The sequence below is a fragment of the Nestor notabilis genome, unplaced genomic scaffold, assembly GCF_000696875.1.
Source record: "Nestor notabilis isolate BGI_N333 unplaced genomic scaffold, ASM69687v1 scaffold3570, whole genome shotgun sequence".
Classification (NCBI taxonomy): domain Eukaryota; kingdom Metazoa; phylum Chordata; class Aves; order Psittaciformes; family Psittacidae; genus Nestor; species Nestor notabilis.
In genome coordinates this window covers 65205-77939 of record NW_009910501.1, presented here as the reverse complement: position 1 = coordinate 77939, position 12735 = coordinate 65205, and the positions used below count along the sequence as shown (strand labels likewise).

General features: G+C 37.2%; 1 protein-coding gene across 1 annotated transcript in view; it reads left to right on the top strand.

Moving 5' to 3' along the window:
• The window catches only part of COL12A1 (collagen, type XII, alpha 1), a 59946-nt gene extending 50918 nt beyond the window's left edge, over positions 1 to 9028 (top strand). Inside the window, exons 45-50 of the mRNA XM_010010294.1 lie at positions 2164 to 2199; positions 2308 to 2374; positions 3937 to 4125; positions 5178 to 5246; positions 6272 to 6442; positions 7586 to 9028. Of these exons, the coding sequence (XP_010008596.1) occupies positions 2164 to 2199; positions 2308 to 2374; positions 3937 to 4125; positions 5178 to 5246; positions 6272 to 6442; positions 7586 to 7596 (543 nt within the window). The 3' untranslated portion in view covers positions 7597 to 9028. The remainder of the gene's footprint in view (positions 1 to 2163; positions 2200 to 2307; positions 2375 to 3936; positions 4126 to 5177; positions 5247 to 6271; positions 6443 to 7585) is intronic.
• Positions 9029 to 12735: the final 3707 nt, after the last annotated feature.

Below are 12735 nucleotides of genomic sequence, written 5' to 3'. Positions count from 1 at the left end.
TTATTCCAGTGGCACATTTATGTCATCGTCATTCTAAATCTTTCATTTGAGTCTGTACAATTAATTTTGCATAAAAATCTGTCATGTGTGATGTTAATGTACTGTATGCCAACTACCTAACTCAGTGATGGATGAGCTGCCTCATATTTTCTGTAGCATGTCATGGGTAATGCAACACTGCTGGAAGGAAGCTCAGCGAGCATACTAGGTTCACACCCTAATGCACTCCATGGGAATTTGTTTGCCCCAGACCTTGATAGAAGTCTATGAAACAGTGCCACTGCATTTGAATTGTATCTTTTGTGACCTCAGTGGAATGATTCGTTGTCTTGTGTTGTTGAAATTAACTGTGGGTACTGTAGGAATGTTATGAAAAACAACTGCAGCCCACACTTAGCCTTTGCTTTGTTGATAGTGACAAACAGAAATCCTCCTTAAAGAAATACCACCATGTAAAAAAGTGGTAATACTTAAAATGTGTTAGTATGTGGAAAGCAATGCAGAGCATCAGATGACTATACTGGTCTTTCGCCTCTGAAATATGCCTTGGAGTTCAAATAGTAATTTTGGCTACATGTGAAAATCCATTTAAACTCATGCTAGCCTCTTTCAGCTTAACTAGCAAAGATCCTGTGCTCTTTAGACACATTTCTGGCAGGTGAATTTACAGTGCATTTTTAGAAGGACTCAGCTGTGTCCTAACTCTTCATCTACTAGTCACCCGTAAAACTCACACTGGATACTGCAGGAGCCATAGTTATGGTCAAAGTATTGTTTGTACTGTCCTGGAATTTAGCATGCATGTGACATTTGTTTCAGTGAGGGTTCAAGAGCATTGGAAGTGCTGTTGATGGTGGTTTCCTAAGCAAGTTTTGCAGTAAATATAGGGGTTTGGTTTTGTTTCTATTTCTTTTTTTTGTTTTGTTTTCTTTTTTCTGGTGGGGCTTTTTTTTTTTAATTTTGATATCGAAATTAAAAAATAGCTTTAAAATACTACAGATTTTCAGATTTTTCAGAGTCATCTAGTGGCTAAAACACATGATTGTGATTCTAATCTTCTGCTTATTTCAAATGGGAATCTGCAACGTCTGCTGTGGCCAAAATCATGTCAAATAGACCAAAGTAAGCTATAAACATCCTTCTGAGATCATTGCTGTCTATTTTGAAAATCTTTAAAAATCCATCATAACAAGCATTGTCATTACATTTTCTTTGGAAAGTACGGTTTCCTCTTTCTTGATGTTTTATTTTGCTAGCAGTGGAATGCAAACATAAGGCTAAAATCTCAAAGAGTTGTATGAGAGGTGCACACAGAATTTTGTTTGCAGAGTAGACTGTGTGTGCTATCTCCAGTTCAGCATTTAAAAAATCTTTAAAGTATACCTGATGTTTTTCCAGCCATAGACATATAGATATATAAAAATTTGAATCAGTCCTTCTGCTTCGCTTCTTACATAGTATTCTTGAAAACCAAAAAACTCACAGCCACTAAAGCATTTAAATGCAAATGGGAATTGCTGTTAGGCAGAAGCTAGCGCTTGGCAGTTGGCAATAATTATAAAGCAGCTTAAGCTAAGACTTCGAGACTTTTATAACACTAGAAATGGTTGAAAATTAGCAAGAAAGTTGTTATAAATAGAATAAGTACTTAATGGTGTCTCCATCTTATGTGCCATCTCTTAACACAGGGTCTGTTTCTTGTGGGTTCAAGGAGACAGCTACCCTTCCTAGACATACGTTATTCTTCCTATCTTACCTTCTTTAATGATAAGTTGGCTTAAGACTTAAAATTAAACAGTCATATATAACTCATACAAGACCATTAACCATTTAAAGAAATGTAATGCTAAAAATTCAACTTTCAAATTGCCAGTGTGGTTTCAGTATCAGAATATGTCAGTTTCTTTGGCCCCACTTTGAATATTTCCTGCAGATCTTTCTATTCTGCATCTGTCAGTGTGTTTGCTCATACACAAAAGATCATTGTTTGTCTGTTGTTTTTCTGGCATCTGCTTTAGCATCTTTGAAATGTAAAGTTCAAGGACCAGATCTGTCTTCCAGAATGAGCCAAAATGTGTTCTAGAGTTGCATGTCTCAAACCTATAGGTGAGGTGGAATAATAATAATCCTTCAGTTGCTTTATTTTTACTGTATTTATTTTAGGGTGCACCTGGAATGAAGGGAGAAAAAGGTGACAGAGTAAGTCTTCTTAAAGTCAGTTTTTGTCAGATTTTTTAATCAAAAACTATATTTTTAGAAGCACAGATGCTTACTAATATATCACTTGCTTTGGTTTTGATTATTTAGGGTGACATTGCTTCTCAGAACATGATGCGAGCAGTTGCAAGACAAGTTTGTGAACAACTGATAAATGGTAAACAGTGTTGCTTGCTTTGTTTCTCATTCTAGTAATTTACTACTTTGTAAAAACAGAAACCAATGTTTTAAATTTAAGGTGATGGATACTGGCCAAAGAGTATAGCAAGAGCCTGAGTGATCTGATTAGCTGTCCAATGCCAGCGATCTAGTGGAAAAAAATATATCACTAGATCTTTGCCAGATCCAGATGGCTAGCGTGATCATGAACTAACCTGTGACCTTTGGAAATACACATGAAAGTCTGTACAAGGAAGGTGACCTTCCTTTAGTCAGTCTGGTCCAAAATTACTTCATCTTTGTATAAAATCAGCATACATTTTCTCATTAAACATGTCTTATCTTCAGAAGGAAGGAATCGGAGAGAAAAAGGATACTCACTCCTAACAGGAAAAGACAGATGAGTGTTGGGTAAATACTGTGCACGGAATCAGATGTGCTATGCAAGTAAAAATGATATTTATTTGGAGAAGCACTCCAGATTGAATTTCAGTCCTCTGCTGCCACACAGTGCAGCTCTGCAGCCCATGAAAATATTCTTTACAGAGTCTTTCTCTCTGTCCCTGAGGCAGTGCTTTTACTATCAGTAGATCTGCCAAAAAAGATGGAGACAAATGTGGCCATAAATTGTTCTTAATATTGTTTCTATAATAAGAGTAAGTTCTGACTCATGTAAACAGATATACCTTTTTGATCGTTAAGAGTGTTTGTGCACAGAGAGGACGACAGTGTATGTCTATTATGGCTGCTATTTAAAGTAAGTCTGTGAGCTAGCACAGAGGGAGAAAAGTACATTCATGAATGTTTTAGACTTATGAATAAGGATGTATCTGAGATCTTTTATCATCTCTTTTTTGAACATAACAGCCTTATTTTTTTCATATTCAGCTCATCTTTTCAGGGATATGCTAAGACTGGTGCATTACACTAATGAGCTAGATATGGCCACCCATTAAGGGCTCCTTTCTGCATTGCTTCACAATGCTGTTGCTTTTATTCAGACACCTGTCTTTGGAAATTAAATTTGCCTATATGCAGAGGTATATAGGTACAAGCTTATGCATCCTACAGGCTTAAGAAAGTGACCTTATAGACTGTGCGCTGTTATTTCTTACCTGAATAAGTTGTACTGTGTTTGTCGTAGGTTCAGAGCTCTGAAAGTACATAGAAATGTGGTACTTAACTTTTAGAAGTGTAACAAGTCATCTTTGTTCTTCAGAGTAAAAATAACTTCTAATTAGAACTCTAAGAGCAAGAGTACTGTAAACAAAGGCTTATTTTGTGACTTTAATTGCTTTAAAATTAGTTTTTATTAATGTTACTGGCTTCTAGAAGCCCCTTTCCTTTTTATCCTGCCTCCTCCATTTGTGATGTGTTTTATTATCAGACATTCACATTATGTCTTCCTAATTCACCTCTGCTAGTTCACCACTAATTTGTTGAATAGGGACAAGGACAGAGTTTAATGAGGAGAGATGAATTGCTACTTCTTCCCACTATGATAAAAAACTTTCACTCATTTCACAAAACTTATTGAACCATTTTGCTTTCTTTTTGAAGGTCAAATGAGCAGGTTCAATCAAATGCTGAATCAAATCCCAAATGATTATTATTCAAACCGTAACCAGCCAGGGCCACCGGGACCACCTGGTCCCCCAGGAGCTGCTGGGACTAGAGGAGAGCCTGGACCTGGGGGAAGACCAGGATTCCCAGGACCTCCTGGGGTCCAAGGACCACCCGGTGAAAGAGGTGGGTAAATTCCAAGGCAGCTGTGTATTTCACAGTGGACATAGTGCAGAGGCTGCCAGAGGAGCAGTCTCATCCCTTTACCATGTCAGACGTGGAAGCCCACACCTAGCAGTAGCCTGTTAGGTCAGTTGGATTGCATGAGGCTGGAGGACAAGGTTAATTACATCAGTGCTTTCCTCTGTCTCCCCATGCTCATGTTTCATAAAACACAAGGTGGTATAGCATTTTGGCTGCTGTCTCAGGCTTCCACAGGATATCCCAGGAAAGTGAATGTTCTCGGAACTCTTCTGGCACTAACCAGCTACATCTTGAAAGGCTGTTTGAAGTAACACAACTCTGCAGAACAGAACTCTCACTAAAGAGACAAAATGAGTCATTACCAAGAAGAAAAAGTAGGAGTTGAAAGAATTAGGTCTACATCTTTGGCTCTTTGCAGTACTCTGAAGGAGGGAAGCAACTCTGAACTGAGTTTTATTATATGGGTAAACCTATTTTATGACTACCTTGGATCACTGCAATGACATGGGGTGTCTGGACTGTACTATGTTGTGGCCTTTGCTACTCTACTGTAGCATGAACTCAGTGCTGTGTTTTCTAGCATGTATTTTAATATAAACTTTAAAACAGAGTAGAAAAAAAAAGGAAGAATGAATTTCTGAATTCTGCTTTCTTAAACTTATTTCATCATAACTGTTTCTAAGAAAATATAAAGTATCCTTTGTAGCAAAAGTATGCAAGCTTGAAAATACCTTCCTATTTCTAGCTTAAAATAATAAGGTTCTGTGTTGTTTTAAGTATCTCAAAGACTTTTGTAGGTCTGAGAAATTTTGTTCACACTAAATTACCTCTGCATCCTACTTTATTTTTAGGTTAATATATTTATATCCAAATTATTTTCCCAAATGCACATTTGAACATCTGTACTAAATAAAGTTTGACCAGCCTTGTTGCATTAAATAGTGGGAAATAAATATTAATATCCATGAGAGAGCAAGAAGTAGTTGTTGATGTGGTTTTTGGGTTTTTTAATTTTTTTTTTTTTGTTTCTGTAGGAATTCCTGGAGAGAAAGGTGAAAGAGGGACTGGATCTCAAGGACCACGAGGTTTGCCAGGGCCACCTGGTAAATATTTCTTGTTTTATTAGATTACGGAAAAGTAGGAGAAAAAAAGACAAAATTTCTTCATAGGAAACCAGACTACATATGCTGAACATACATGCTTTTGTCATGTAATAGAGTTTACTGGAAACCTGTACAAAAAAGAGTAAGTTAGAAGATTTTTGGATGTGGCTAATAAGTGTTTATTTTGTAATTTCTTCATCTGGCATGCTTCCTTGTGTGAAAATGTATTTCATGAAAGTACATTGTTCAAATATTTGATGGATGTTTTCATAAGTGTTATCAGATGATACTTTTGAAGTATCTAGTTCCATTTTTCACAGGTTAATATGTGATTACAGAACTACAAATTGCCCCTGGACTACAAAATACTCCCAGATGCAGAGTTTCAAGATAACAGAGTCAGATGATTTGACCACTGTATGATGTGATTTTGTTCACTGATGCCTTGGCAGAAATCAGCTGCATCATTTGTTTCTGCTTGTAGTTTACTAGGGTAAAATGGTTTTCCATTACAGGACCCATAAGACGCTTGCAGCAAATTGTAGCCCCAGTTACTTGGAACTTTACTTTTCTGCTAACCATAATAAGTCTAGTTCCAAGAAAAACATTACCTCATCTATCCTGGGGCCACAGGGCAGCAGGATTAATGTACTCCTATATTTTAATTGAAATCCAGTGTGCTTGTCTAATCTAGTAGTTTCCCTTGAGATCGTCGTATCTCACACAGAGCGGAAATAAACCAGAGAATTCATTGATGTTTCTCACTTGGCTCAAACCTTACTAAATCAGTTTCTGTGAATAAATCCTTAAATAAGCCACACACAGGGAAGCGACTAATGATGAGTCATATTTCTAATTTTCTTTTGGTTGTCTTTCTGTTGACCCCCATATAGCAGCAAAGTGCAAGCGCTTTCTCACCAAAGACATAACCTAGTCTGTGTAGTCTAGACAGCAGTAATGTTCGCTGTTTGGTCAAGCTAGCTCTTAAAGAGAACAACCTCCCAACCTTTCAATTCTAAAATTAGGTCCACAGGGAGAATCTAGAACTGGTCCACCAGGCTCCACAGGATCACGAGGACCACCAGGGCCACCAGGTCGTCCTGGAAATGCGGGTATTCGAGGTCCCCCAGGACCGCCAGGATATTGTGATTCATCCCAATGTGCTAGCATCCCTTACAATGGCCAAGGATTCCCAGGTAGGTTATGAACAACTTCACTTGCCTTAAATAGCCTTCACAGATGTGGCTGTTCATATTGAGCTGCTTTACATGAGACAGTCCTGCTAGCCTGGACTTACTGAATCAGGAGGAAATGGTTGCAATGAGCAGGCCTGCCTCATTGTAATGTGCAAGTATATAAGCAGTCATTTGGACCTTGATTTACTTGATTTTATGTTTGCTTTAAATAGGAAGTGGTAACTAAATATTTTAGGGGTTTTGTTTTATTTTTTTAAACATAGATGGCTAGTAGTTGATAATGTTGCTCAAAGGATTTAAGTGACCATTTTTTCTTCTTCTTTTTTCCCCTTCATCCCCACACCTTCCAATCGTCTTCAGAACAAGGCTGAATTCTCCATGTTCTCTTGAAAAATAAAAAAATGCTGTGGTTGGCAATTTCCATGTGTCTCTTTTTGAGCAATGTCAGGATTATTTATACAAAATTAATACCTGAAATAAAAATTTTCCACAAATGAAATGCATTCATTTATACAGCATAGACAACTGAAAACAACCACTGTCCTACAATTTCTAGCACGTTAAGCACCATGGAGTTTCTGATTAGCCCTGGGTCATATCAGCCTTCCCCTTTGTGATGTAGCTCAAAACAGTAGGCTGCTTCTGGAATCAAAATAAAGGGTCGCAGCGGCTGTCAGTTTCTGACTGGAAAGTTTCGAATATATTTTAACATGGGGATCCTGCAGGACCACAGTGTTGTTAACAAATTAATATGTATGCATTGCAACATCTCAAAATTAGTGTATGTGATACTACTATTGGATATGGTTTGCTGTAGCGTATTGTGCATGTACCCATGAAAAGGAAAAAATAATTAAAAAAAAAATATATATATATATGTACACACTTGCAGACTCAGTGCTCCTGGTTAAAAGCCGGGTGGTTGTGCAGATCTCACACAAAATTCTTATTTAAATGAAAAAAAAAAAAAAAGAAAATCGTACCTGTGACTCATAAGTGTTCTCCTTTCTAGTAGACAGCTATGTATACATATATAAATATATGCCTATGACTTAATTGTTATGTATTTAGTTGAATGAAAGTATGTTTTTGCACATCAGATGGACTTTTTAAAAGACTAACATCATCTTTGACCTATTTCAGGTTTCGGCTAACACATTTTCTAAGTCGCCAGTGCTGCTTACAGTTTGAATACATGAAAATCCTGTTTCTGAGATGTTTGCGCACGTGCTTATTAGAAAATGAGTCCGTATGGATATTTCACCACGGATATGGTTTTTGAACCATGTTGGCCTCATAGAATGGGGAGATTCCTTTTACTAACACAACTTGTTAATGAGATAAAGGACAGTGATGTCAGTTCATTAATCCTGTTGCATTTCAATAGTAAAATAGACAGTCTTTCTTTTTTAAAAAAAGACCCAGACCATCAAAAGCCTTAGTGGTGAAGGAGGCTTATAAAACTACTAACCAGCAAAGGTAATGCCGTTAGAAGAGACAGACTTAACCTGGTAAATGAGAAACGACTTATGTAAATAGTAAACTAATTGTGGCTTGTAAATGATTTGTATGGGACTGTATCCACTAAAATCTGTTAACAACTCTATGTGATGCTTTTGCATAAAAGCCTGCTGCTGCTTGCTATTAGCTGGAATAACATCTTTGACAACTTATGAAATCTGCCTGTCTGTTGCTTGTTACCAACATGTCAGAATCGGGGCATGAGCCTTTTTTTCATATGTTATCTTGTTGGATTCTGTAACTGCAGTTATAAATACCAAAGTTTTATAATTATTTTTCTTCTGTTTTGCTGTAGTTTTTGGTGTTCCTGAAGCACCAGCTGTAACTCGGTTTGTTACGAGGAACAGCACGAGAAAATGACATGTACTGTATATTGCCGCTGGTGATAGTTATGTCTACACTTTCCCATTTCTTAGAGAAAATCAGTGTATGCCAAACCCACCTGTTCATTTACCTGCTTCATGTCTTCTACTAATTACACAGTTTAAAATAAAGCCCAGTGCTTGGATTTACCAAAGTAGCTGTAAAATAATATTTTAATTTGATTTGCTTTGTGTTTTTTTTTTTTTTTTTGTTTAGTTCTGCAATAATTGGTCCCTTGCATAATTTAAGACTCTTTCTGCAATGTTTTGTGTATTATAAATACAAAACCTTTTAAAATTAATTTAAAATTTTATTGTTTTACTGCCAAAGACTATTAATGAACAAAAGAGAAAAACACCCCAGTGAACTATTAATTTATATATTTATTATATGGAAATAAGATTGGACTAACATTATGTAGACAAACTAACCTTCATTGTATTTGTGGATTCAAAGACATGCGATAACTATTATGTTCAATCGGACAACTATTTTCAACCAGAACCATATGTGCCTGAAAGTGGACCCTATCAACCTGAAGGTGAACCCTTTGTAGTACCTATGGAGTCAGAAAGGAGAGAGGACGAGTATGAGGACTATGGCGTTGAAATGCATTCACCAGAATACCCTGAGCACATGCGCTGGAAAAGATCACTGTCAAGAAAAGCACAAAACAACCCATAAAAGATCTGTGTCTTGTTTTGGTTTTTTTGGTTGGTGGTTTTTGGTTTTGCTATGCTTGTATTTGCAGATACACACAGGGAGAGTGCATAATTTCTTTTGCAATATAGCTTTCTGGTCTTTTCATATCGGACGCACCCCTGTTTTGTATCTTGCTTATGTGGGGATAGCAACGTGTGTACCTAGAGACTTCATATTGCTCTGGAAATGCTTGTAAAATAGTTCTGCTTATATTGGCTGCCTACAGGTTAAGATGTGCATTCAGTTATCCCAGTGCTGCCTTTTCATTAAAATAATGTAAAAACAATTAAATAAAAAAAAGAAAACAGAAAAACCAAAACAAAAATAACCACAGAGCTGCTGCAAATTTTCTAAGGACTGTCTGCTTTAGCTCTACATTCTTTTTCTTTTTCAAATGCATGTTTGCAGTTCAGTCAGGTCACAGGTCCGCATTATCTAGTTAAAAAGAAAGAAACAAAAAATTCTCTCTCCTTCCAATATCATTGTCATTTTCTTCTATGCTTAGTTATACTTTTCAGAGCATGTACCGCTCTTATACATCTCGTTTAAACACCACAAACAGTAAGTAGCTGAAATCATTGTATCAACTGGATACAGTTTAATAGTGCCTGAAATCTCCTTGTTGTAGACACAGTAACATTTATGCCAAATTGCAGTCAATCCTGCAGAGATGGAATTGCATGTTTATGTTGTATATTTAGTATGGATTTTTTTTTTTTCCAGACTACAATGTTTCTTAGTTATCAAAAGCAGTTGGAAATTGTTTGCAAGACTATGGATATAGAATTGCTGCTTTTATATTTTAACTGCAAATTGTGAATTTCACTGCCTTATATTATTTATTTCTGAAATGAAAGAGGCATTTTTCAATAAAACTACTGAAAATTTATATGTGTCTATTCATTTTTGAAAGGCGTGTGAGACTGATGTGTGTGTTTTCTTAATCATTTGGAAATGTCAGGTGGCAAAATCAAGTAGAATGGGAATAGTCTTAAAACGGGTATTTGATCTGTGGTGGCTAGAGGTGGGTGGATGAAAGCAAGAAAGGCTTCCTCTGTCTGAGGTATGAATAAGACAACAGACTCAGTCTGCAAGGCATTTGGTGAAGGAAATGAAAGAAGGGCTCTGAGCTGCAGTTGCTGTCTTGTTTTTTTGTTTCTGATGGATAGCTGTTGCAGAAAAACAGACTTTCCACCTGAGGAACTATTGACCTGCAGCGAGTACCGAAAGCTACACAAACTTTTAATTCCTTGTGTGCTGTGAGCATTGTAGCCATGGCAGCACTGAGTCCAGTATAAACAAAGAGCTTGCTTAAGGATGTTTGCTGAGCTCCATCCTGCTGGGACCATATGTGAGCTGGCTACTGTCTGCTCAGGAGGTCATGTGTGTCTGCTCAAGCTTCGATCCCAGTGGTGGCTGTGATGTACTTTACCTAGAGAGGGCAGCAAAGATGACTTGGAAAGAAACACAAAACTGCGGTGGACCCGAAGGATGACTTCTGAGGAGGAGAAAGTGGACTGGTGGTGATCCTTCCTATCCATGGTATCTTAACCAAGGTCTGTTTGAGAAGCAGAAATGGCTTTTGTCATAGGAGCTGAATCAAAGCATTTTGACTTCATTATGAAAGCTGGAATGCAGTTTCTTAAGATCACGCAAGGCACCTGTCACAGGGGGGAAGCTAGATGTGCAGGCTGGCTTCCTGATCACTGAATTTTATCCCATACTGGAAGCTATATGACAAACTTTAGTGTCCAAAACTGGAAATTATACAACAACTTCATATGCTGCCTGACTGGTTATCAGTGAAATGAAATCCAAACAAATGGCATTTCAAAGAGTGATCCTGATTACAGCCATATGCCTTTTAGACTGTAAGAGAATAATTTCTGAACTGAGGAACATTTAAAAGAGAATCAAAGCCATTTATTCTTTATGTTTTCTTCTAATTGCAGAGAGTTAAGTGTCAAAAACATGTCCTGCAGCTTCATGTGCAATAAAGAAATGTGTGTGTCTGGCAGAAATAAAGATGCTGCTAGAAATTTGAAGAAGTGATTAAAATGTTTTTTTTCTGAATTGTATTTAAAAATGACATTTTGCATTGATCTCCTACCTCTTTTTTTCTGGCAAGCTTAATCAGATGCCCATATATTCATAAAAGAGATTCTCTTCTGTCCTCCAAACAGAAAGTTTTAGTTTATTAAAGCATATATTTTAAATTATTTTTCTATTTCTTCCCCAAATACACCCAATGCCTGCCAACCATGCCTCACCTTCTTTATGTTTTTTATTAATATCAGTCTCAACGGAGATGTTGCTGTGAGTCATGCCCATCTCTGAACTTAAAAAAAATGTATCTCATAAAAATATCCCCATAGTTCCCAAACCTGGTTAACACTCCTTTCATCTATGCTGCAATGTTTGACAGTGAGGCTGCTTCTGAGAGCACATTTTGAAGTAAAAAAGAGTTTCACTGGCTTATCCAAAATATGGAGAAAATACTTGAAATGCTTGGACAGCATATAAACGAGTATTTACTGATGGAGGCCAACGAGGAAGAACAACTCATTTGCAGGAATTCTCAGAAGAATGATTCTTGGGGGGATAGGGTTGCTGATGACACTTCTGGGAAAGCCACTGCCAAGCTGAGCTGAGCAAATCCTGGAGAAATGCAGATGTAAAGCAAATTCAAATAAGTTTGGGTTCCTGAGTATCTCCTGCACAACTGAGCAGTTTATGTAGTTTGGCAGTTTTAAAGAAGGAAAATGTTTAAAAGCTCAGTTTTAGTTGTATATGCTCTTTTTCTCCTTTTGGCAAAACTGGATACGAACAAGCAGGTGGGAAAGGGCTGCTGCTTGTTTGAAATTAGGATGGAGCATTGCAGAGAGGAACTTAATGAAGAGTCTTTGTGTGTCCCACAAATACTTGCTCAGAGGGCAAGTTCTTTACATTCCTGTTAGCATGGATAGGAAAACTGCACAAACACCCAGACAGTGTTACAGTTTTATGGAGGATAAATACTGGGGTAGTGCCTCACGGCTGTGATCTCTGTGCAATAACAGGCAAAAATGGAGTGCAGGAAAGCATGTAAAGAGTGCCTCCATTCTATTTCTGTCATGGTTTTGCAATAGTCTTTTGAATGCCCTAGCACTGACTGTGCTGAGATACTTATAAAAGAAGATAAAAGGACAGTGACTGATTTTGCCAGACATGAAGAGTTTCAACCAACAGCATAAGCAGTTGGTCTTTGTTCCCATTAAGGCTCCTTTTTGTATAAAAATAAAAAAAAGGGTGTATTAGTGATATCTTGATTGATCTATATAGATCTTGAAGGCAACAATTCATAATGGCAAGTCTGCAAAATAAATTCCACTCTGGAAAATACATTAAAGGAGTCACATGGTCCTTGAGGTTGTCCGCTGCCCTGACGAAGTGAAATAACGTGTTGATATTTCTGACTGCAACTCAGGCCAAAGTTACTAATGGGAAAACATTTTGGGAAGATGTTGCATTGTGAAAATACTAATTATTTCTATGTCAGCTTTTTAATGTAAGAATGATTACCCTTTGTATCATTTTAAGATACCTGCCCCACTGAACATACTGACATGAAGGTAGTATTTCTGGTCTTCAAAGACAAAAAGATCAAACCACCTTATAGCCATCAAGAAAACATGGCTTCTAACAAAGGCTTTACTTCTTTCAGCATT